Source organism: Gopherus flavomarginatus, chromosome 16, assembly GCF_025201925.1.
Source record: "Gopherus flavomarginatus isolate rGopFla2 chromosome 16, rGopFla2.mat.asm, whole genome shotgun sequence".
Taxonomy (NCBI): domain Eukaryota; kingdom Metazoa; phylum Chordata; order Testudines; family Testudinidae; genus Gopherus; species Gopherus flavomarginatus.
In genome coordinates this window covers 24,121,761-24,146,231 of record NC_066632.1, presented here as the reverse complement: position 1 = coordinate 24,146,231, position 24,471 = coordinate 24,121,761, and the positions used below count along the sequence as shown (strand labels likewise).

Genomic DNA, 24,471 nt, shown 5'->3' with positions numbered 1-24,471 from the left:
TTCCACGCTTTCTAAAACACGTGTCCTTGGTAAGAAAAATGGCCTCCTCTGTTCGGCGCTGGTACTTATGGGGTATTGGTGCTGCACTCGGGTTGGCGGAGGGCCTTGGGAGGAGTTCTTAGAGGGGTCACCCCGGTTGGTCAAAATCTCCTCTCGGGGTGGTCCTTTCGGGAGGAAACCCCTCCTGATTGGTAGAGGGTGGTGGGAGGAGTTCTTAGAGGGGTCACATGACCCTCTTCTAGACGGGGTCACCCGCCCCCGGAAGTCACCCTGATTGGTCAAATCTCCTCTCGGGGTGGTCCGTTCGGGAGGAAACCCCTCCTGATTGGTAGAGGGTGGTGGGAGGAGTTCTTAGAGGGGTCACATGACCCACTTCTAGATAGGTCACCCGCCCCAGGAAGTTGCCCTGATTGGTCAAATCTCCTCTTGGGGTGGTCCTTTCTGGAGGAAACCCCTCCTGATTGGTAGAGGGTGGTGGGAGGAGTTCTTAGAGGGGTCACATGACCCACTTCTAGATAGGTCACCCGCCCCCGGAAGTTGCCCTGATTGGTCAAATCTCCTCTTGGGGTGGTCCTTTCTGGAGGAAACCCCTCCTGATTGGTAGAGGGTGGTGGGAGGAGTTCTTAGAGGGGTCACATGACCCACTTTGCTTCCGGTCATGTGGCCATCTTGACCCCGGAAGTAATACCCCCATAGGGTGGGACTTCCGGTGACAGGTGGGAGGGACTAGAGGGGTCAAGGGGCGGGGTTAGGGGCGGGGTTAGGGTTTGATTGATGGTAGGGCCCTTATACTACTGGATCACACCAAAAGATCCGCCCTTCTGAAGCACCAGATGCCTCTTTGTGCTCCACATGGGAGAGTGACACCGCACAGGATGTCTGACAGGAGGTCACAGGGAGCCCAGGTGAGTACAGCAACTTTCTGTCTCTCACACTTCATTTTCATTGCCCCGCACCTGATTGGCCTGACGACCTGTACCTGTGTGCAGAGTAGCTTTCATGGGGAGAACAGGGTTTAACACTGTGTGCCCATTTCTCATGACTGACCTTTTCTCATGCAGATTCAGGGCTCACACATACTGCAATTCTGCCTCGTTCCCCTCCCAGCTGCTCAGTAATGGCATCTCTTTCACTATTTGTTACTCGCGTTTCTTTGTATTTTGATCAGGAATGTCTCATTCTCCTGTTGCACCAGTCACAGAATAACTCCTTGTGGAGTTTCCAGGGAACCAGTACCTCCATTCACAGATTCATATATTCATAGACTCTAGGACTGGAAGGGACCTCGAGAGGTCATCAAGTCCAGTCCCCTGCCCTCATGGCAGGATCAAATACTGTCTAGACCATCCCAGATAGACATTTATCTAACCTACTCTTAAATATCTCCAGAGACGGAGATTCCACAACCTCCCGAGGCAATTTATTCCAGTGTTTAACCACCCTGACAGTTAGGAACTTTTCCCTAATGTCCAACCTTAACCTCCCTTGCTGCAGTTTAAGCCCATTGCTTCTTGTTCTCTCCTTAGAGGCTAAGACGAACAAGTTTTCTCCCACTGCCTTATGACACCCTTTGAGATACCTGAAAACTGCTTTCATGTCCCCTCTCAGTCTTCTCTTTTCCAAACTAAACAAACCCAATTCTTTCAGCCTTCCTTCATAGGTCATGTTCTCTAGACCTTTAATCATTCTTGTTGCTCTTCTCTGGACCCTCTCCAATTTCTCCATATCTTTCTTGAAATGCGGTGCCCAGAACTGGACACAATACTCCAGCTGAGGCCTGACCAGCGCAGAGTAGAGCAGAAGAATGACTTCTCGTGTCTTGCTCACAACACACCTGTTAATGCATCCCAGAATCATGTTGGCTTTTTTTCCAGTGTCAGATTCCCACGTTGACAACGTTGCCATCTCTCGTAGTTTTATTGTGAGTCTCACAATAACTGATTTTTTTACTTACAGCCCCAGCTCCTGGAGTCAGGCGATGACATGATGTAGGCCGGGCTTGTCATAAGAAATTTGCCTCATTTCTTAGTGGGCATAGTTGGGAAGGTGACTGGAAGGTTAAGTTGTAAATAGGGGCTTGACAACCAGTATGCTGGAGTCAGGATGTCTGTGTTATTTAAGATAAGCAGCAACACCTTGATGCTAGGAACCATGGACAAGATAAACTTGTAAGGTAAAGATCAGGTTCCATGTGAACATCACATGGACAGAGCACAGATCATAGAATAGACTATCAGGGTTGGAAGGGACCTCAGGAGGTATCTAATCCAACTCCCTGCTCCAAGCAGGACCAAGCCCAACTAAATCATCCCAGCCAGGGCTTTGTCAAGCCTGACCTTAAAAACCTTTAAGGAAGGAGATTCCACCACCTCCCTAGAGAACCCATTCCAGTGCTTCACCACCCTCCTTGTGAAAAAGTTTTTCCTAATATCCATGCTGTACAGGGATTGGCTCCTGCAAAGTGACCAATCCAATAAAAAAAGTGTGGTGTAATATATAGCAAATGCTATGTAATGTGTAAATGTATACAAAGGAAGAGGTTGTCTGTGCCTTATACCTGCCACCCCCTATGGTTGAGTCCGATCATTCAGCATAGCTTTGTTGTATGCCAAATAAAGGACTTGACTGATGAAATACAGAGTCGGATTGATTGTTTTGGGTTCCAGAGAACTGGATGAAGTGTCCTCCCAGAACTGGACAAGCTGTTCGGGATAAGCTGAATGGAACAGGTCTTGGAGGGAATCCCAACACATGAGACTCTCAGCTTCCATTTAAAAAAAACAAGTTTCTGCCCTTCATGACTGTGAAGAAAAGCTCAAAAATGTGACCTTAGTGAATACCCAAAAAGCCTAAAAACCAGAAGGCATGTAAAAATAATTATTTTGGTGCTGGATTAACGATTCTTGAATATTTGGGGTTGGCAATATTGTGATTGATAGATAGATAGATAGATAGATAGATAGATAAAGTGACTCAAGGGCTCCTCACCAGGGTCTCTTAATAGCAACTAATTGTGCCATAAGGAAACTCCATTCTTGCCGATTGGTATTCAGGTTTGTGGTCCCTTCTTGTTTTCTCTGAAGCCACTGGGGATGGGAGAAGCGATGGGAAGATTTCTTTACCGGGGAATTGTCAGAGGTGGAATTTGCATTTAGACCTCTGGTCACTGCATTTCAAGGCTCTCCCTCTGAACTCCCTTCCCTCACTGCTATTTCAGGTTTTGCATTGATTTCCCCTCTCCATCTATCCAGGTGCTGTTTATAACACCTCTGACCCTGCTATCTAAGCTCTTCAGAAAAATAAGGAGTCACAAAGGCCTTGGAACAAATGGATGCTTTCTCTGTCCAGAGAAGAACTTTGTGAGGGCAGGATTTCATTTTGTTAGCGCACTAGTCCCGTAGGGCAGCTCCACTGGCCACATTTGCCGCACACCTCAACAGGAAACCCCTCAGCCGTTTGTTATTATTTTGTATTACTTTGACTGGCACCCTCAGTGCCCAGGGTGGACGGCAGCACACAGGGTGACCACCTGTCCCTTATTTCAAGGGACAGTTCCTTATTTCATTCATTTGTTCCTTAGGATGACTCCCCATCCCTTATTTTAAAGGGTGCCCCTTGACTCCCTTATTTCAGTTTGTCGCATGAGTAAGGGAAGGCTAGAACATACGAAGGCCATACCGAGTCAGACCAATGGTCCATCTAGCCCAGTATCCTGTCGTCCAATAGTGGCCAGTGCCAGGTGCTTGAAAGGGAATTAACAGAACATGGCAACTATCAAGTGATCCATCTCCTGTTGTCCAGTCCCAGCATCTAGCGGGCAGGGGCTTAGAGACATCCAGAGCATGGGTTTGCATCCTGGACCATGTTGGCTAATCACCACTGATGGGACCTGTCCTCAGTGAATCAAACTTTTGCAGAGCAATATAACTGTTGATTAGACTTTGTTTTCGGGGTAGAATTCAGCCTGAAGAAATCTAATCTTGTAACAAAAACTGACTACACAGCTCAAAAAAATAAATAAAAAGGAGATAAAAAGGTTCACCTTTGGTGTTGCCCTAAGATTGCACACCTGAGATCAAAACCATAGACGCAACTTCTTGTTTGAGACTTTGCCTGTTAAAACACGAGGTGAAACATTCAGGAGTTTCTCCAGCCTCTGCTTTTGCCCGTGTAACGGCGGAAAGGAAACGCTGCCACGACGTACCAACCGCCTGCCCTGTGGGCAGCACGCTGGGGCGGGCAGGCGCCAGGCCGGCTGTCATCCTGGGGTGCTCATCGCGAGCGGGGAGAAGGGAGCAGCCTGGCACAAGGCTGGGGGTGGGGGTAGCAGGCGGTGTCGGGGGACATCACTGGGCAGGGGACCCCAAGGCACAGGGGGGCACCAGGACATGGCACTGGAGGACTCTAAGGCACTGGGACAGGGCGCACTCTGGGCGGGGGCCCTGTGTTTGGGGGAAGTTGTCCCCTCCATCCGGGTCTTTGGCCACCTGTGAGCCACTCTCATCCCGGTATTTGGAGACGAAGCTAAAGCCAGGCCTGGAATGCCCACGCATGCGCATCATCAAATCACGTCCCTCGGCGCACGCGCTCTGAGGGGGGTAGGAAAGCTTGGCACGGGAGGTGAGACTAGTACGCAGGCGCCGTGCGCGTGAGCTGTGGTTGAGAAGACCGCACGCGCGCCACGCCAGAGTGCTGCGCAAGCGCACGAGAGGAGGTTCTACCCAGGCGCAGTGCGTGTGTGCGAGCGCGGCGTACGTACTCGCACTCACGCATAGGGCTGCGCAGGCGCGTCCAAAGGAGGCGGCCCGGAGGAGGTACGTGCGCAGGCGCAATGCGGCGAGGAGGGCGGGCCCGGCGCGCAGGCGCAGTGCGGCGCTGGGCGCTGGACTGGGATTTAAAGGGCCGGGAGCGGCCCGGCCGGCGCTGTCTGCGGAGCCTGCGGCCGGTGCCCCTGCCCGGGAAGATGGTGTGTGGCGGCGGCTTCGCCTGCTCCCGCAACGCGCTCTGCGCCCTCAACGTGGTCTACGTGGTGAGCGCGGGCCCGGGGCTCCGGCGGGGCCTCCCTCGGCTCGGGGGTGGGGCTCGGCCTGGGGGGAGAGGGCCCCCCCCTTCCCGTGCTGGGCCTGGGGGGGGCGAGAGCCCCCCCTTGTCAGGGGGGAGGGGAGGAGCTGGGGGCGCCCCCACTTTGTTCGCGTGTGGGGGAGCCCCCTTGTCTGGGGGGGAGGAGAGGAGCCCCCTTGTGTCTGGGGGAGCCCCCACTTTGTGTGGGGGGGAGCCCCATTGTGTCCGGGGGGAGGAGAGGAGCCCCCTTGTCTGGGGGGAGCCCCCACTTTGTTGGGTTGGGGGGAGCCCCGTTGTATCGTGGGGGAGGGGAGGAGCGGAGGGATCCCCTTTAATCGGGGGGAGGGGAGGAGCCGAGAGCTGCCCCCTCCTGTGTTGGGGTGGGGGTGTCCCTAAGGCAGGGTGTGCTGCGTGGGTATGTGGCCTGTCTCTGCTCTGGCTATAACTTCTCTGGGGCCCATAGGGGCTCTGATATCTAGGGCAGCTGACTTGACATCTTCCCTAGCCCTGAGCTCCGGGAGGAGAATTGCTTTTCCCACTCCTGGCCGGAAGGAAGTAGAGCCTCCCCCGCTCCCAAACAAACATGGGTTAGTGCCGAAGTCCATGTCCCTGACCCAACGCAGGGTGGGGTGGACTTCACTGTCTGCTCCTCAACAGGCTGTAAAAACAGCCCTCCCCCATCCCCTTCCATCATGCCTGAGGCGGCAGCCTGCCTGGACATCAGCATCTAACAATCTTCAGTCACCACCAGCAACTGGTCTACTCCGAAAAGTTTGATTGCTGTAACCCTGTAGTGTAGATGCTTCCTGCAGCGATGGAAGGGGTTTTGCCAGGGATGTCATCAATCCACCCCTCAGAGAAGTGCCAACAAGGTTGAGTGAAGAATTTGTCCATCAGCCTAGCCCTTAGAGATATGACTAAATTGATATAATTTTTTTAAAGTGTAGACCAGGCCTCACTGGTGTGTGAGGGATGTGATTCTTTAGCAGCATAAGCCCTGCCTAGTGCATAACTGCATTCATCAGTCAAAAGTGCCTGATTTTAGTAAAGCTGTTTCTCCTTCCTGAACCAGAGTAAGCCATACACTTTAAGCTGTCTATTCTGATATATTTCAGAGTGGTAGCCGTATTAGTCTGTATCAGCAAAAAGAACGAGGAGTACTTGTGGCACCTTTAGACTCAGAAATTTATTTGAGCATAAGCTTCTGTGGGCTAAAGCCCACTTCATCGGATGCATGCAGTGGAAAATCCTGCTGATAAATAGGCCACCTTAATCAATTAGTCTTATTAGAGTTGGTAGGGCAACTCACATTTTTATCCTCTGTGTGTGTATACACGCACACACATTTTCCTAATCTATTTTCCACTGCATGCATCTGATGAAGTGGGCTTCAGCCCATGAAAGCTTATGCTCAAATTTGTAAGTTTCTGAGGTGCCACAAGGACTCCTCGTTCTTTATCCTGATATATCCACCCCAGGGGGGTTAGCTGCTTGAGTTATACTGGAATAGATCAAGTGACCAAACTTTCTAGTGGAGTACAAAAGTGCCTCAAACACCCAAGAAGCAGCCCAAATCTGCCGGGTTCATGAGCTGCCCACAGCTGTGAGGCAAAGGTTTTTTTCTCTTGAGTAAGCTGAAAACAAGGTACCCCACTGTAAGTATAAAAGCTGCAGTCTGTCATTTTAGATTAATGCTTCTAAGGGCATGTCTATATGGAAACAGGAGCAGCTGTGCTGTTGTAACATTTCAGATGCTACCTGTGCCATTGGTCTAGGTCGTCAGTCTCTCTGAGAGGTGGTAGCTAGGTCAATGGAAGAATTCGTCCATCGACCTAGTGCTGTCTTCACCTGGGCTTAGGTTGCTATAGCAACACTTCTGGGGGGTGGGGTTCACACCCCCGGGAGACACAGCTATACCAATGTAAAAATCCTAGTGTAAGCCAGACCTAAAAGTTATTCATTGGTGATTGTATCTGTGAGACAGTAGCTCTTTCCTAACATCTTGCTGTAGTAGGCATCTTACGCTGATCATAGACTTTAAGGTCAGAAGGGGCCATTACGATCATCTAGTCTGACACCTCCTGCACAATGCAGGGCACAGAATCTCACCCATCCACTCCTGTATCAGACCTGTGTCTGAGCCATTGAAGTCCTCAAATCATGATTTAAATACTGTAAGGTGCAGAGAATCTTCCAGCAAATGACCTGTGCCCCACGCCGCAGAGGAAGGCGAAAAACCCCCAGGGCTTCTGCCAATCTGCCCTGGAGGAAATTCCTTCCCGACCCCAAATATGGGGATCAGCTAAACCCAAGCATATGGGCAAGACTCACCAGCCAGTTTCAGCTGGTACTTGAAGGCTGTTAGCTTCAGTAATCAAATGTATTCTGCGGGAGAGTGTTACATAAATGCACATTATTTCAGTGCCTATTTAGCAGCGTCCTCTTGATTCTCTGGGATACTCTTCTAATCTGGTTAGCCAGAGGTCACACCCACATAACTGACATGCATCTTCTAGGGCTGTCAGAGGCGTTTCTAGCAGTACTGAGTGCGCTGGCATAAGAGAAACTGGCCTGGTTTAGCAGTGTCCCTAGCATGGATGATGACATATCGACAGCATGGACTTTCCGCCATCATCTGTATTGGGGTAGTGCCTGAGAGCCCTAGTCCAAGGGGGCTGGATGCTGAACAGACCAGAAGATCACACTCTAACCACGAGAGGGGATCTCTCAAATTGAGGCCTGGGGCTCCTGGTGAGGCCCCAAGCCTGGGCAGCTCAGGTCTGGAATGAATGGAGTGGCCCAATGATTGCTGTGAATTTGATAACTGAGGGCTGGATCCATGTTGAGATGCTCACAGGAATAACATGGTGATCCACAAAGCCTGAGTTAGGTGCCTAGGCTCTCTATGTAATGAATGGAGTGAGGGAGGGGGAACTGCCTAAGCTAGCCAGTTGGAGGTGCCCAGGAGAGGGGATGTAGGCTGAGTCCTGCCTCTCTGTCAGGGACAGGTGGCCAAGTCTGAGCTGTGTATTAGGAAGAGCCTGAGACATAAACTCTTGTATCAGAGGCCTGGTATGAGGCAGGACCTGCTTATAGGCTCCCTTCTACTGCAGGGAGGCACCAGTCCTTGCTCGCAGTCCCCAGCCAGTGACCCTCTCCTGGAGTTGGACGGCATAGGCACCTCAACCATTGGGAGAGTGAGTTAAGCCCCTGCCTCGTGCCACACAATGGAGTGATGAGTGGAGATGGTTGTGTCCACTTTAGACCGAGTGGTTCGAGCACCCACCTGGAATGTGGAAGACAGTGCCCCCTTCTGCCTGGGGGGGTGATGATTTGAACAGGGTCTCCCCCCTTTGAGTGCTCTGATCACTGAGTTAGGGGGTATTCTGATGTGGGATTCTCAATCTCTCCTGCTGTTCATCATGTATAAATATGTGAGGCATCACTGGGTGAGGGATTCCATAGGCTGGGGTTAGAGTACCCACCTCAGAGGTGGGAGACCTACAGTCCAGTCCCACTGCTCCAATCGGCTTCAGTAGGTGAAGGGAGCCCAACATCAGACTATCCCATCGCTGAGTGCGCTCCTGAGCGGTGGGAGACCTATGTTCAAATCTTGTCACCTCCTTTGGTAGAGAGGAATCGAACTGGAGTCTCCCACATCCCTGGTGAGTGCACTAACCACTGGGCTAAAAGTGTTGAGGTGGTCTATGGTAACAGTCTCACTGACTGGCTCCTCCAGCCAGATTTTGAATGGGGCCCTGTCCTGTATGCAGCCTCTGAATGTGATTCCTGGACTGGGCCCTGCAGAGAAGATAGGCAGGCAAATATCTACCTTCCTCCAGCTGATGGATCTTTCTGGGACTCAAAGGCAGAAACTTACTCACCTAGGCCATGTCTACTGCAAAGACTTGAGCGTTGGGGAAGTTTAGGTGCCTACAGGGTTAGGTGGCCGCCATGTGTGGTTTTGCAGATTAAAGTGGTGCATAAATCTGGGACGTAGGCACCTATGCCCCAGACTTGGGTGTTTTTGTGGATCAGGACCCAAGTATTTTTGCCTTAGGTCCTGCACAGGTTTTGAGTCTTCAGAAGCATTTATGGCCCATAATGCCTCACCAGACTCGGTGCTCAAAGTGGCAATGTTTCTGTTTCTTGTCTTGCTCTAAGCTTTTTCTGCCGGACGCTGGGTTTGACTGATGCATCAAGGTAGAGAGGCTGCCATCTTCCCTGAGCAGCATGTAGTAACAGGCAGGGTTGGGTGAAATGAATGCAGACGGAAAGCGAGAGAACACACGGTGTGGGGCGGGGGGTAGGAAAATGGACAGACAAGGGGTGGGAGGGCAGTCATGAATCAAGGTCTGTCAGCAGAAATGGTTGGAGCCCTTGTGTTGAGTGATCTAGTGTGCAAATCCGTGAGCTGCCTTCTCTGGATGTGCCTGGTTAAAGTACACTGGGGGCCCAATTCTCTGGTGCCTTGCAGTCGCACCAGTACACGGTGCTACCAGTCTGACCCTGTTGCACTTCACACCAGGGCTGAATGGATGTAAATGACAGTAAAATCTGAGCAATGGGGAATCAGGCCCCAGGTGTCTACGGAAGTCGAAGGCATCTGTGCGACCATGGCTTGAATGGAAAGCCCAGCCAAGCAGCCAAAACCTAGTGAAAAGGACAGTTCATTTAAAGCACTAAACACTAGTTCCTCTTCTACGTGGCGAGAGCACTGGGAACTAGGACCACGGCAGGGCAGGCTGTGAGCGCAGTTCAGGCTTTAGGTCCCATCAGCTCAAGAAGTGAGAGCCAGAATAGTGCTGCCCATACCCCTAGGCGAGCTGCCAGGCATCTGCTGTAGCCTGTGCTTCCAAAGCAAACTGCGTAGGAACAGCACTGAAAGGGAGCAGTGCACGTGGGGATGACTGTGTTGGAATAAGACCTCGTGTCCCACAGTCCCGGCCTGGAGCAGAGCTTGTCTTCCAGCCACTGTGCACCCACCCACAGACATGAGGAATTCGTCATGTCCATGAGCTTGGCCTAAATGTAGGTAACCACAGTAGCTTGTCTGCTCCATGGGGCTGACTGCTATAAAATGAGACAGGAAGGGATGTCAGAAACCAAACTGGGCTGGGGAGAGGGCCCAGCCCTTGGCTGATGGGGAATGAGGAGGTGGAATGCTGTAGGCGGAGAGTGAAATGCATGCTGACAGGAAGCGGATTCATTGGATTCATCGCTGATGGAACCTCGTGGTCAGCTGCAGCAGGGGAAATCTGGCCTAGTGTTTCCTTTGTCCCAGAAGACAGCTGTGCGGGATTCCTTCTGCAGAGGAGACCAGCACATCTGTCTTGAGCAGCTGACCAGCAAGCAGATCTGTGTCGCTGTGCTAAAGAATGAGAACAGGAGAGAAATCCCAGTGCTCCTGCATGACTGCTCCCCAGCCATCTGTATCCTCAACATAGCCCAGTTAGAGGGCATCTCATGTTCTTCTTTGCCAGGTGCCCCCTCATCTGCCCACAAAGACATCTTCCATGAGAGCAACGCCAGCAGCAATGTTCACCTGCGATGTTCTCTTGTTTTCCTGGCAACCCAGTGGTCACCAGCTGCATTAGTTTGTGCAGAAATCAGCAGAGTTTCACTGACTTAAAAACCCATCTAGTCTCTGCTAGCGCTGACATTACCGCAGAATCTCCGAAACACTAGAAGTTTAGAGATGCAAGTGCCACCCTAACTCTGTTCTCATTGCACCAACTCTTTGGAGGGGTGACTTTAAATACTGTCACGCTGCCAGATAGCTGAGATTTGCCATGCTGGGAGAGGAGGTGCAGTAAGCTGGTACAGATCTTAGAGCTGCATGGTTCACGTCATTCTAAAGTGCTTCACAAACTACTCACCCAAGAGCTACCTAATCAAGAAATGCAGCCTGTTTTTGGGGGTGGGCATGGGGTTGTTAAAAGAAAGCAGTGAACAGCCTGCTGGCAAAGAGATGCTTCCATTCGAGGCGATCGGGGAAAACGTAAACTCTAGGGCTACTGAGCATCTGTAGCGAGTGCATGAGACTTGTCTGACAGTACCACACGCCATCTTGGACGATCAGCCAGGCCAGGATTCAAACCTCTGGTTCTAGGCAACCTAATTGTTCACAACCCAGAACACAGAGAAGGTGGGTAAAATCCTGGTTCCGTTTAAGTCAAGGAGGTCTTGCCGCCAACTTCACTGGGGCCAGACGAGCACCAGAAATACCCCAAGATATCACAGCGATTATCACTTGGTGTGTCTGTACCGGAGTGTAAGAGCCATGGCACAGCTGAAGCTGACTCGGGCTTGCAGGGGCTATAAAGTTGCAGGGTGGATGTTTGGCTCAGGCTGGAGCCTGGTCTCAGAGACCCCATGAGGAGTGATGTGATGGAGGATAAGTTGCAAGAGAAGCAGCCTGTGTTAATGTCTATATTCTCTTATTGCTGGCCTGATCCTATTAATGTGCACAAGCTAAACAGCTGTTTGGCAACAGCTTCTGTGTTTAACTATATTGGCTCACAGCCCCCTTTATTGCTCTGTCTTGTTGCCATTTGGCTGACCTGGAAGGTGCAAATGCACAAAGGTGCCTCTTTAACTGGATTTGGTAAGCCAGCACAAGCCCCTATGGAGATGCTCTTAACTCACTTCAATTGGCCTATTCTGATGTAGCTCAAGTTATTAAGGAATCAAACACTGCAAAGCCAACATAAGCCCTTAAAACTTTTTTTTTCTGAGCGCCTGCAGAGGGGCTTAGGCTAATTTAAGAAACCAGATCAGTTTAAATGGACACTCGTTTGTGTATAAACGAGGCCAAAAGATGGCAAGAGCTAGCCAATTCCTCCCCCAGTTGGAACCTGTTTTATGAGCGCAAATGGTGAGTGGTTCTTTCTGAAACCTATCGTCTAGGAGATGAGAAGGAGCATCTACCACACTCGTAAAGGTTAACTTTAATGTGAAAAATACATTCGTGCTGTCGAATGTGCTTCTGGCTCTGAAGTATGGGGAATAATAATAATAATAATAATAATCAGTCACAAGCCAACTGATTAAAAGATGGCAAACTCAAAACAATACACCACACGCATGTAGTGAAACAGTGGAAGCTGAGGCCACAAATGTAGCAAGTTTCAAAAGGGATTGGATCCTTTTGTGGATAACAGATCTCAAGTTATAATTAAAGCTAACAATCTAGAAGGGATATTAACCCTCATGCTTCAGGCTTATAGAGACCAGACTGAGACCTAGATGGCAGGAAATAGATTATCCCTCATTTACCTACTGTGCATTTCTTGCACTTTTCTCTGAAATGTGCTGGCTGCTGTCAGATAGGAAACTGGATGAGATGGACAATGAGTCCAATCCAGTCTGGCAGTCGCTAGGTTCCTGGAGTAGAGATCGTAGATTAGAGATACAGAAGTGCATTGGGGGTGCATGTAAAATGTGCAGAGACTCCCCCACCGCCAAAGATCCAAAACTGGAGCTGGCGTCCGTTCTTTCAACATCTGATCTCTTGAAATGGGTGATTAAGAAGCCAGCTAATTGCAGGTGTGCGTGGGTGGGAATGTGAGCTTGGATCTTGGCATGAAAGGAATGGGGGAAGGCCCACTAGCTGGGGTGGGGGCAAAGGGCTGGAATAAACAATGGTTAATTTAAGGGGAAACCGGCAGGGGTTGGATGAGAAGCTGAAAATAAAAGCTGGAAAAAAGTCACAAAACAAGGCCCCAGTCCAGCTGATGTTTAAGCCCATGCTTGCCTTTCCAGGCTTGAGGAGTCCTGTTGCAGTCAGTGGGGCTACTCAGGAGAGTAAAATGCTGGGTAAGAGGAAGGCCAGGTTTAGCAGGTAAGTTTTGAGGCCAGGCCAGGAAGGGGACAGTCCTGTTTACAAAACCAAATAGCAGGTTTCCAAGTGCTTTACAAAGGTAAGTATAATTAGCCCCATTTTACAGATGGGGAAGCTGAGGCAGAGGGTGTCACTCAGCTGGAAACAGAACCCAGCTCTCCCCAGTCCAGTGTGTAGTCCACTTATCCACCCTCCCTCCAAGTAACATGACAAGCCCCCAGCCCTCCCCCTTTGCAGCCTCTCTGTTTAGACTGTCAGTTTTTTGGGGGCTGGGATCTTGTTGAAGCCCCTCCTGTGCTATGCAGGAGATGAGGTGCCTCTCCCAGGATGTGGAGGTGATGTGGGGACCAGTGTGCTGGGTGGTGTGGGGGAAAGGGCCCCCCGCATCCCAGGCTAACCTTCTCCTCTTGTTTTCCAGCTGGTTGGGTTGCTGCTGATCGGCGTGGCTGCCTGGGGCAAAAGCTTTGGCATCGTCTCCAGCATCCACATCATCGGCGGAGTCATCGTCGTGGGCTTCTTTCTGCTGCTCATTGCCATTGTGGGACTCATCGGGGCTATCAACCACCACCAAGTCATGCTCTTCTTCGTATCCTTCTCTGCCACCTGGGAGGCCAGGGCCATGCCATGCTCCTCGCAACTGCCCTGTGCCGCTCGTCATCTCCCAGTTCTCTGGCATGAGAAGTGCTCCAGAGCTCAGCTGCTGTGTAGAGCGAGAACAGGCCTTGAGTAACCTTAGGGCTCGGATCCATCTGCTGACAAAACTCCCACTGTTGCTATGGCTGTGCAGCTTGGGGGGGGCACTGTCAGGCCCTTCTCTGAGCAGGGCTATGGGTGGGTCACACTCTGTCTAGCCCAGGGGTCCCCAACACAGTGTCTGCGGGTGCCATGGTGTCCAAGTGCACCTGTGTACTGGCCAGCGGGCGAGCATCTGCCAACAAGCTGCATCATCCAGAGGTGTCGCTGCCAAAATGCTGCTGATTTTCAGCAGTATTTTGGTGGTGACACCTGGATGACACTGCTTGTTGGTGGCATTTTGGCAGCAATGCCTACAGACATTGCCGCTTGGTGGCATTTCGGCAGATGCTCGTCTACCGCCACAGTCCTCCACGACTCACAGGCGAAAAAGGTTGGGGACCACTGCTCTAGCTGATCTGGTGGTGGTAACGATTGGGAACCCAGCCTGAGAGGCTGAAATCTGGAGGTTTGATCCTTAGGACCCTGCCAGGTGGTCTTGCTGTAGCGGCAGCCTCTGCCGGGAATGCCAGACACTCCCTTCAGGCAGCGGGCCTGGCTTTAGGGTGAGGATCTCTGGCCCCTGCTGTGCTGCAGCTCAGATGATCGCCAGGGTCTGTTCTGACTCGGACATCCATGAAGAGGTGGCAGGGCCTTTCCTTGGAATTCCCCTCTGCCCCCAGCCCAGCTAGGGGCATGTGGTGTTGCAACAACTACATGAATGACGTGACCGTTCTCTCCAAAGTTGGGGAGGAGGCTTGGCGGGAGAAGTAGCTAAGAGCAAGTGGGTAAAACAGATGGTGTCTAGACTGGACTGGAGGAGGAAGTGAATGTGCTGTGGGAATCTGAGCGAGACGGGCTGTGGGTAAACTCAGGCTGGGGCCGTTTTGAACTCTCATTAGGTAAAGCCCTTGAGACCATGTGGCAGGGACAGCCCTGCAGACTGCCAAGGGAGAAGCAGGGGGGGAAGGAGTCTCTCTGCTCTCCCACTCCAGGGGCATGGGGCAGCCCATGGGTGCTCAGTGGGGTGTCTGTCTTCCTGTGCCCCTTAAGAAAAAGGAGGTTGGCATCTCAGAGCAAGCCACTCCTCCGGCCTGCATCTCTACAGGCCAGTCAGCCAGGGGGGCCCCGTTGGGCCCTGCCCACTGCCAGCTGCTGTGGGCAAAGAGCTGCGGGCTGGGAGGAAGGGTGGCTGAGAGCGAGGATCTTGTTCAAGGCCCGCAGCAGCAGGGTTTCCATGGACTTCTAACCCCTCCCACTCAAACATACGGAGGGGGGGGAAGCCGTGTCTGGTGGAAGCTTGGGAGTTATGGTTCTAGCCCCTCTTCCAGATGCTCCTTTTGTCTATAAATAAACCCCCAGCACATCCCTCCCCACCCTCTCTGTCAGCCAGGCTAACATGCAGCTCCCGTTCCGCTCCTCTCGCGTGTGGGTAGGGTTTTTCATCTCCATTTAGCTGTCATGAGGCTGGCAGATGTAGCTGCTGCACTTTGAATATGTTCTTCTGCAGAGCCTGTCACATCACTGGGGCACTTCGGCATTGAGTGCTGGTTGCTAGGGGCTGCCACAGGCTCGACGCCAGGCAGGCGCTTGCCAGAAGGGACCTGGGGACCCATCTTGGCCCAGATCGGGGCAGAACCTCTATCTACCTAGATGAGGCATGAACAGGGCCAGGCGTGGTTGATTGCCACCTACAAATGGGCTGATATTTCAGTGAAGGGAAGTGATGCGAAGAGGAAACCACAGTTCCACTTGAAACCTTAGCTTTTGAGAAACTGACCTAATCTTTAGCTGAGCTGGCTGGTGGTTGTAGCAGTTTTGGAGACCTCAGCAAGGGTGACGGGAACTCTGCCAAGGCTAAACTCTAGTTAAACAAGGCTGGGTGGCAAATGCTCCTGAGGCACCAGAGGGCGAAAGCCGGGTCTCAGTAGGGACTGTTCCAATCTTGGGGTGGGCAATGCCCCAGACTTTAGGGGGACCATTGCAGGAGGAAGGTAGGAGAAGCTGAAGCAGGAGGTCATTAACTCTCGTGCTGAGGCTGCGCAGTCTGGGGCTGCAGTCATTCAAGTCACTGAGGCCAGGTTCTGCACACGCTGCTCTTGTCAGCAGACTAAGGGCGAGTAGATGGGCGTTTCTTTTGGCCCTAGTGTAGATGCAGTTATATGGGTATAAAAGGGCTTTGTTGGACTAGCTTATTTCCCTCAGGCCATGGGTGTAAGCGGTGGGTCCCCTAGGAGTGTTTGCCAGTATGGTGAGACCACAAACCTTTGAAGGGGAGACTAGGTCATAGGAAGCTCTGGGTGGCTTTGTCGTGTTTGCACCCTGCCTAGCACAGCCAGAGATCAGCCTCATCCTGTAATCGCCTCAGGGTGGCCAGGCTCCAGCATAGGCCTTGGAGCGCCAAGCTGGCTGAACCCAAATGGTGCAGTGCCCTGCAGGGGGGGTCCCACTGCCCTCCACTCCTGGGCTTGGGCAGGGGAGGGGGGAGAGGAGAGATCAGGCTGCTGGAGGAGAGGGAAAGAGAGAAAGGTGGGTTGGGGTGGGGGGTGGAAAATCTTTTTTTTTCCCTGCCATACACACACACTTTAAACGGTGGCTCTGCTGGCCCCAGGCCCTGCCCAGGAAAGCAGTATGGACAAACTCCGTGCCGCACCAGCAAGCTGAGGCTGTTGGTTTTATGTCTGTTGCCTTCTCTGACTCAGCGGTATACTGAGCTCTACATTAACATGTACTTGGGGAGGTTGCCTGTGGATAATAATCTGTTTAAAGGGCCCTAATTAGCCTTTGATGGTCACCCCTTGGGAACAAGTACCAGAGGGGTGGCCGTGTTAGTCTGGATCTGTAAAAGCAGCAAAGAATCCTGTGGCACCTTATAGACTAACAGACCGTTTGGAGCATGAGCTTTCGTGGTGAATACCCACTTCACCCACAGAAGCTCATGCTCCGAAACGTCTGTTAGTCTATAAGGTGCCACAGGATTCTTTACCCCTTGGGAAGGGTAAGCTGCCAGCTCAGCTGCTATGGGTGGGCTGGAGGAAGATGGGCCCTTTTCTCCTCACAAGGCAGCTGGGATGGCAGAGTCCTTCCTGGACCAAAAGTCTCTTTCCATGCAACTACCCACCTTGTCCCCTGAACAAGGTGGTAGAGCAGGACCCTGCTAATGGGTTCTACTCCAGCTCTGCCCTGGCCTTGTCTAAGATCACAGCGAGGTTTTCTTATTACACAAGTCACTTAACCTTCCTCTGGCTCCGGTTCCCTACCTGTACCATGGAGCTGGCACAGCCCCCCCACCCCAGGGCTTGTCTGCAGGGGAGACCTGCCCAACAGACCTGCTCTGGAATAACCCACTCTGTGGACCCACTTCCAGCACAAAATCTACAGTGGAATAGCATCAACGGAAGGTTCCCGTAGCAATAAAGCCAAGCGCTGTCTCTTTGTAAAGCCACAGCCTCCTTTCCCCGATGCCCCCCTCTGTACGTTTAAACAGCCCTAAAATGACCCCATGACTGTCTAGCTAACCCCTGCTCCTGTGCCACCTTCCAGTCTGAAGTTCAGAAGGTCGCTGTGAGAAGCACCCAGTATGCTTGGGGAGTTGGCTTGTGGTGCTAGCATAAGCAAGGGTTGCACAAATAAGTGTCCTCTCCCTGGGGGTTCCTGGCTCCCCTGAAATAACAGTGGGCTGTGGATAGAGGGTGCTAGAGCATGGCACAGGTTTGGTCTTCTGCAGGGGATTTGGAAGCTGCCTGGGCAGGTGGTGGGTTGCTGTCACTGTCCTGTTCCACCCAGGAGGCTGGGAGGAGATGGCAGCGTTCCCCTGCCGTGTTTCCTTAACACCAACTCTTCCTCAGTACATGGTCATTTTGGGGCTCGTCTTTCTCTTCCAGTTGGGACTCTCCTGTTCTTGTCTGGCCCTTAACAAAAGCAGAAAGGTGAGTCAGCCTCCCTCCCCAACCCTGGGCCACAGCGGCTTCAGCGAGATGCGCTGGAGAATCTGTACATCCGTCTTCGCGGGGAAACAGGATGGTCCTGGCAGCTGCTCTTGTGGCTTCCAACCAATGGGTTCAAAGGTGTTCGGTGAAACTCTCTTCTCACTAAGCTCTGGGCCTGGTAGATGTCTCACCAGCCCATAAGTGCAGTGAGGTGGATCTTCTATCTGGTTTGGTTAGTTACAGCCCCAAAGTATCCCTCCGGAATCAGGGCCTGCAGGCCAGCCAGACCCATGTGAGATCCCAGGCTCTGCCCCGAAGAGCATAGGCCAAGGGCTTTTTACCGCAGAGTTGACACAGGGGCACTACTTGGCTTGTATCTCGCCTTGAGTCTTATCCCGACACCCCAACTCCTAACGCAGGCACGGTGGTGCTTTAACCCAAGTTGCCTGGCCTGTCTCGGAGAGGTTACAGGTTGCCTCAGTGCCCTGTATCACCTGCTTGCCCCAGCACGTGTAGTGCAGGTGGTGGTGAGCTCCACGTGAGGGCGGATAGTCCTCAAACACCTTCCCACATTGCCGCTCTGGTGGCTGGCAAAGAGAGCCATCTTTGCCCACAGTCCGCTGGGAAAGAATTCGAAGAGCAGCTCAGCTTGCTGCAGCGCTCAGCTCAGGCTGCGCCCCCAGGGGTCTCAGCACCAGGCCCCAGGGTGGAGGTTTGGAACAGGCTGTCCGCGGGGCCAGTCTCACAAGGGTGGAGAACTCGGGTTAACTCAGAAGAGAGGCCAGACAGGCAAGGGGGTGGAGAGGTGACCACGCAAGGAACTCTCTCTACATGCAGCGAGGATGGGGCTAGTTGGGGGACTGGTTTAACTCTGTTCCTCAGGGAGCTGCTGGGAGTCTTACCCCGGAGCAGAGGTAGGGTTCTCGGGAACACCCACCCACTTTCTCTCTGCATTTTAAAACCATCCCCGGCCTTGCCCCTTGTCCCACTCTTCCATTCCTGCTGAGCTGGGTTGATTGTGGTAGCGTCTGAAGAGCTGCATCAGCAGCGCTTCACAAAACACCCATTTCACGCTGGTCTTAAAGCTTGTCTCCTGCAACCCATCACCCCCACCATCTCTTCCAGAGGGCACCCTCAGCCCCCCGCCCCTGCGCCTCGGGACAGCGAGAGCCGGCATCTCATCATGGAAACAGCCCAAAGCCAGCTGTCAGTGCTGGGGGAGGGCGGGGGGGGGGGAGCTGTAAGGGCTCAACATTAACCAGTGTTAAGGAAGATCCAGGGCTGGCTAGTCCTGCTTCATACCAGGGCAAACACCCCATTACAAATCATCTTAACCTTCGTTAAAAATGAGAAGGCAGAACAGGTCCAGCCTTTGAACAGTCAATTGTTCACTACAGCTCCCATGCTGGCCCCGGCCCTTGGTCCCATTCCCTTGAGCTGGTGAGAGTTTTTTAACAGGAAAAACCCCTTTGGGTGCCAGGCTCTTAGATCAGTGTGTCTCAGCGACCGGTCCCTGAGCTCTCCCTGGCTGGTTCCCGCTATTAAAAAAGGCAAAGAACACTGTCTGGACGGTATCGACGTTGGTAAGAACTGTCCTGCAGGGAAGAGAGTTAGCTGAGCTGCCTGGAACTGCTGCAGCTGCTAAAGTCCGAGCCCATTTCATCCCAGCTGGTGTCTGGGCTGGAGCTGGTGTCTAAATCTCCTGGGCCTGGCCGGGGCATCTCTCAGGATCAGACTGGTGGAGGGCTGAGAGTCCAGGAGCTAGTGGGGCGATCACTGATGGTGACACTTCCTCCAGTAGCTGATTTTTCTCCCGAGTCTCTTTCTTTACAGACCACTCCAGAGGGAGCAGTGGGTGGGGCAGAACAGCCCATACCTCCTTGCTTTGTCCATCAATCAGCCCTACTTTCCAGCTAGGGTGACCAGATCTTCCATTTTTATAGGGACAGTGCTGATTTTTGGGTCATTTTCTTATATAGGCTCCTATTACCCCACACCCCCATCCTGATTTTTCACACTTGCTGTCTGGTCACCCTATTTCCAGCACACCAATTTTGGGTTCCCTGATGCCTGGTCCCAGGTTTACCAGGCCTGCTCACAACCCAGCCCTTAAGTTAGAGCAATGGGCCTTTTCGGCTGTGTCACACCGTTCCCCTGTTACTGTTTGTTGGTCCCAGTTACCACGACATCTTGAGAACTTGCGTTCCCTTCCTGCCGTCGAGCTGACAATTTGGGTACGTGTGTAGCCCCACTGATCACAGCAGGCCCTACACTCCGCCCCATCATTAACTCTGGCTGTGCCCATTATTGTCTTCTGGGGGGGCTTCTTCCCCCAACTCTGTCTGCCAGCTCCCCTCCTAGGGGTCCCTCTTCTAGCACTTCTCCCCCATTATCCATGTAAAGCTGGTCCCCTGCCCCTGGTCCCCTGCCCGAAGGAGGGACAAAGGGTAAAACCTCTGGCTACCTGGCTGTGGGGAACAGCGTCCTCTAGTGGCTTCAGAGCAGCATTGCAGGCTGGTCAGTGTGGCCGGCAGGGCCCTGGCCCAGAGGGCACTTGCTGGCTGTGCTGTTTGTGGGGTAACCCTGGGGGCTCTGCCCACAGGAAAGTCTCTTCCGCGCTGCCTGGGACCTCCTGAGCAACAATACTCGCAACGAGATCGAGGTGAATCTCAACTGCTGTGGGCTGCTAAACAACACCAATGACCCAGTCGCCATCGGGACGTTCCAGATGGACTACAACCTCTGCACAGCTGTGAGTCCCAGGGTGGGGCAGCGCCTTACCCCAGCGCTTCTGCCTCTGGGCTTTCCAGGCTTGCCAGGGGTGCCCAGCTGTTCACCCCCAGGGGAAACCAGCTGGGAGATCTCCAGCCTGGTTCCCGGGGCGGCTGTTGAGGCATTCAGGCTCCAAGGCTGTAATTCTGACTCCTCCCAGCTGGGCACAAGTCTGTATGTGCTGGGGCCGGCAGAGGATCAGGCATGTCTCCGTCAGGAGAGTGAATCCCGTTCACGCCCAGTCCCCTTGCCTATGCCATGCTCTCCCGAATGCTCTAATGGGGGGACGGTTCTGCTCCCCCGTAGCCGCGCTGCCCTGCCTGCGAGGGGAGTGTCACTGCAGGGTTTTTATCATCCTCTCCAGATGTGTAAGGACAACACGACCAAGGGCCACATGCCCAGCTGTCCTATGTGCGGGGAGAAGATGCTGAAGCATTCGGACGAGGCTCTGAAAATCCTCGGAGGAGTCGGACTTTTCTTCAGCTTCACAGAGGTAATTCCTCTGGCCGGGGCTGGAGCGAGTGGGGTGGGTTGGGATGGTGGGGACTCCAGGTCATCTCAGCAAAGCGCTTACACAGTGGCTCTCAGGAGCTCCTTGTGACTCACTGGGGAGGGACCAGCACTACCAGTGGGAGCTGCAGCCTGTGACACGGGGAGCCCCCATCGCACCTAATCCCCCCCCCCTGCTCTCTCTCTCTCTCTCTGTTCTCCTAGATCCTCGGAGTCTTGCTAGCCATGCGCTACAGAAACCAGAAAGACCCCAGAGCAAATCCCAGTGCCTTCTTATAGATGGTCCACCCCCTGCACCTTCCCCTCCCCAGCTGATAATACCTTAGGCCTGAGACTCCATCTCCCTCCTGCTCAGAAGGAAAGCGACGCCTGCATCTGCCCCCCTCTCCCACGGCCGTGTTACCAAAGCACTGAGTGGATGAAACGGCAGCTGTGTGGCTCCATCCTTGGAATGAAGCCTTTGGCAAACGGCTGGTGGGAGTGGTGTGGGGTGGGGAGCCCCGCGAGAACGTTCTGGTGCAGCGAGAGCCCGGGCTCGGCCGTGCCAGAGCCAGGCAGCCCCGCTGAGCGCTGGGCACGGCTAGGAGCATGAAGCTGCTAACCTGTAGTTAGGGCCCTGCTCCGACCAGTTCCCCGGCTCTGTTCTGGCACGTAGCCAAAGGCAGAGAGGCAGGTTGCCCTGCTGAGACCAGCCATGCCAGCCTGATCAGGAGCAAACTCCAGGGCTGTATTTACCTTTGTGGAGACTCACCTGGCCACAGCTGTGCTGACCCGACAAGGAGAGGGAGGGACCTGTGCGGCTTAGAGACCACGGAGCTGGAGCGAAGCGCCAGGGCCCCATCATCTAGGAAGTTGTTACGTTCCTTTAAGGGGTGGGGCAGGGGGCCTTGTCTCTGATGAATGTGCAGCCTGTCACGGAGCTACCTGCCCTGAAGATGTTCATGTGACTGGGGGGGAGTGGTGGAGGGGATCTAACAGGTGCCGAGGTGCTGGTGCGTGGCAGGAAATTTGGCATTTTTATCCTTAAACTAAGTAGAATCTTAAGAGCCAGGCTGTAGCCTTTCAGCAGGTGGCACCTGGGCAGCTGCTCCTGCTGCCTCTTGCCCCACCTAAGGGCTTTGCAGGGACATTTCAGAGCCTTGGACCAGCAACTCAGCCCCCTGCAGAAGAATCTTTCAAAGCCTCTGACCTCTATGTCCATGGCTGACCGCCAGGTGTCTGCCCCTAACCTCCCAAAGGGCAGTAGAGACCAGCTGCCTTCCTGGAACGGTGAGAGCCTCAGCCGAGCTGGGGGTCCCATCCTCCTGCACTGCCACAGTCAGCTGGAGCTTGCTTCTGCGCTGTCATAAAGGGATCGGCCTGCTGTAGAGGGGCCACCCCCCACCCAGATTCCTTGCCCAGGTGATCTCTGCAGGGCAGTTCCCTGCCTGTTGCAGGGCTGGCTGGGATCTCTCTTTGCCAGCCCCCAGCTGTGGCATCTTTGGTTTTTGCTGCATCCCCGGCCTGAGACCTTAGCCCAACAGCCAGACACAGCTTGACGGATGCCTTACTTAGAGTGCAGTGTTACACCTCCCTGCAGCAGGTGAGTTTGGCTTGAGACTGATTGGGAGGGCTGGGCTGGCCCAGCCCCACTGCATTCCCAGATCCACCTGCTGTCTCCAAGGGGCAGTGTCTGCCCCTTCCTCTGGGTCAGACATGGGGAGTTGGAGCCTGGTGCTGTTACATGTGCAGCTGGGCACTTAGTCCCACACACAAGTCCTGTGCTATGCAGTGTGGCTAAGTTGATTAGCGTGTGGGGCTGGGAATAGAGCCAGGGCCAATGGATTCTCCCCCCTCCCCCCCAGTACGGGGACAGACAGTGCTAGCTTCTCACCTTCACCTGAGTTTGCAATGAGTGTCTCCCAGCTCCGATGGCATAGAACAGCCCCCGCTGCAGGCCGCAGCTCCCTGGCAAGACAGCGCTGGCCCAGCCACCCCTTGGCTGGACTCAGACGGGCAGTAGGATGGGGCTGGAGGCTCCCCAAAAGATGGCGGCTGCTCCTCCTCCACTCGCATGCAGTAGAGGGCCCAGGCACAGCCGGGTAAACTTCCCTCCCCCCCCACCCCGCCCAGAAGCACCATCCTTAACCAACACTGGATAGTTTTGATTCTTCTTCCCGCCCTGCCTCTGAGAGTCCCCTCACCCATGTGACTAGTGTGGTTAGAGCCCAGAGGGGCTGCATGCTATTTATTTATAAGTCTAGCTGGAAACTCTAGGTATGTGGTAGGAGTAGAAGGTGTTTTCCCGCAGTGCGACAGAGCCCTCCCTGCACCAGGCTCGGGGCAAGGAGACTGGGGCCTTCTGCAGAACCAGCACAAGCGCCTGATTCTCCAGCCATGCTTCATTAAAGGGCCCTCTCCCCAAACTCTGCCCTTCAGTCTCTGGGCTATGCCCACCGGAGCCAGCAAGGAGGGACCAGGCAGCAGCAGAATGCTGCTGGCTCCCTTGTCAATTAACCCTTGTAGGGAACGCAGTGAGAGTGCCCACTCCTCAGTATTAAACGCACACTAGGTGCAGGCTGCCGTTAGCAGGCATCTGGGCGCAGCCCAACAGCGGGGATCCCAGGCGCTGAAGGAGTCGATTTCCTCTCTGCCGCCCGCTTGGATCATTTGCCAGCTGAGCCAGCCTTGCAGCATGGAGTTCAAGGCTTCGCTCCCTGGGGAAGTCACCGGCCCCAGCTGGTATGTAAACAAAGCCACAGGGCAAGGTCCTGCACACAGGCCCTCGGGGGGCACTGGGGACTCCCGTGTGACTCAGCCCCAGGCAGTGATACTAAAGGTTTCGGTGCTTTAGCTGGGCTTGCTGGGGCAGAGGATGCTTTCCCAGCAGCACTTGTGGATGTGGGCAGAACTCAGCTGGGGCGCTAGCAAAGCAGACGCTGCTCCCAGAGACTTGAGTTTAAACAGAGGGGCAGCAGGACGTCAGCCTCTCCCCAGTCTGCTCAGCCTCTGTCCTGGCTCCCCAGCCGGGGGATCCGTGCTGGACCCGTGTTATCAGCGTCCGTTGGAGTGGCTGGAACCTGCACAGCTCATTCATTGTTGTGTGTATTTGTTACTTTATCGATCACTCAAATAAACACCTTTCAGTGACCCTCTGGCTCTGCGCTATCACTGGGGGGCGGACACTCCTCTGTCCCCGTCGAGTAAAGGTGTAGTGCCCCCCCCAGAGGCAGCGGTGAGACCACCAGCTGGCAGAAGGCAGGAACATGAGCATGACCCCTGCCCCTGAGGGGGATGCCAGGTGAGAACACGTACACAGCTCTCAGGGTCCTGTCTCTGGCCCCCCGCTGCAGCCTGGATGGATGCTCTGGGAGCAGGAGGCATGGTTCTGCTCACTGCCGCAGAGGAAGGGGTGTCCACTTTCCGGGGTCGACAGCCCACCCCGGATCTCAGACCCAAGGGCGAACAAGCCAGTCAAGAGCAATGAGGGGCGATGCCCAGCTGCCTCCATTCCAGCGACCCTGTAACCTACCAGTGTCACTGGGGCAGCAGTGATCAGAGGAAGGGGACCTCTGACCCCCACATGACTAGGGGCGCGGTCTTGGCTTCTCAGCCGCATCAGTCAAACCCAAGACACTTTCAGGC

The 24,471-nt window shown here is 53.7% G+C and overlaps 1 protein-coding gene across 1 annotated transcript; it reads left to right on the top strand.

Annotated features, from left to right (window-relative positions):
- The first annotated feature begins 4,872 nt into the window (after positions 1-4,872).
- TSPAN31 (tetraspanin 31) lies at positions 4,873-23,977 on the top strand. Its single transcript, XM_050925322.1, has 6 exons — positions 4,873-5,029; positions 13,323-13,490; positions 17,485-17,565; positions 20,168-20,317; positions 20,702-20,830; positions 21,052-23,977. The coding sequence occupies exons 1-6, from the start codon at positions 4,964-4,966 to the stop codon at positions 21,124-21,126; spliced, it is 669 nt and encodes a 222-aa protein (XP_050781279.1). The 5' UTR covers positions 4,873-4,963; the 3' UTR covers positions 21,127-23,977.
- The last annotated feature ends 494 nt before the right edge of the window (positions 23,978-24,471 follow it).

What these genes read in the sequence shown, in the direction of transcription:
- TSPAN31 (XM_050925322.1), top strand. Translation starts at nt 4,964, where the DNA reads ATGGTGTGTGGCGGCGGCTTCGCCTGCTCCCGCAACGCGCTCTGCGCC. An exon ending in ACTACAACCTCTGCACAGCT is followed by an intron (nt 20,318 to 20,701) that starts GTGAGTCCCAGG and finishes CATCCTCTCCAG; the next exon opens with ATGTGTAAGGACAACACGAC. An exon ending in TTTTCTTCAGCTTCACAGAG is followed by an intron (nt 20,831 to 21,051) that starts GTAATTCCTCTG and finishes CTGTTCTCCTAG; the next exon opens with ATCCTCGGAGTCTTGCTAGC.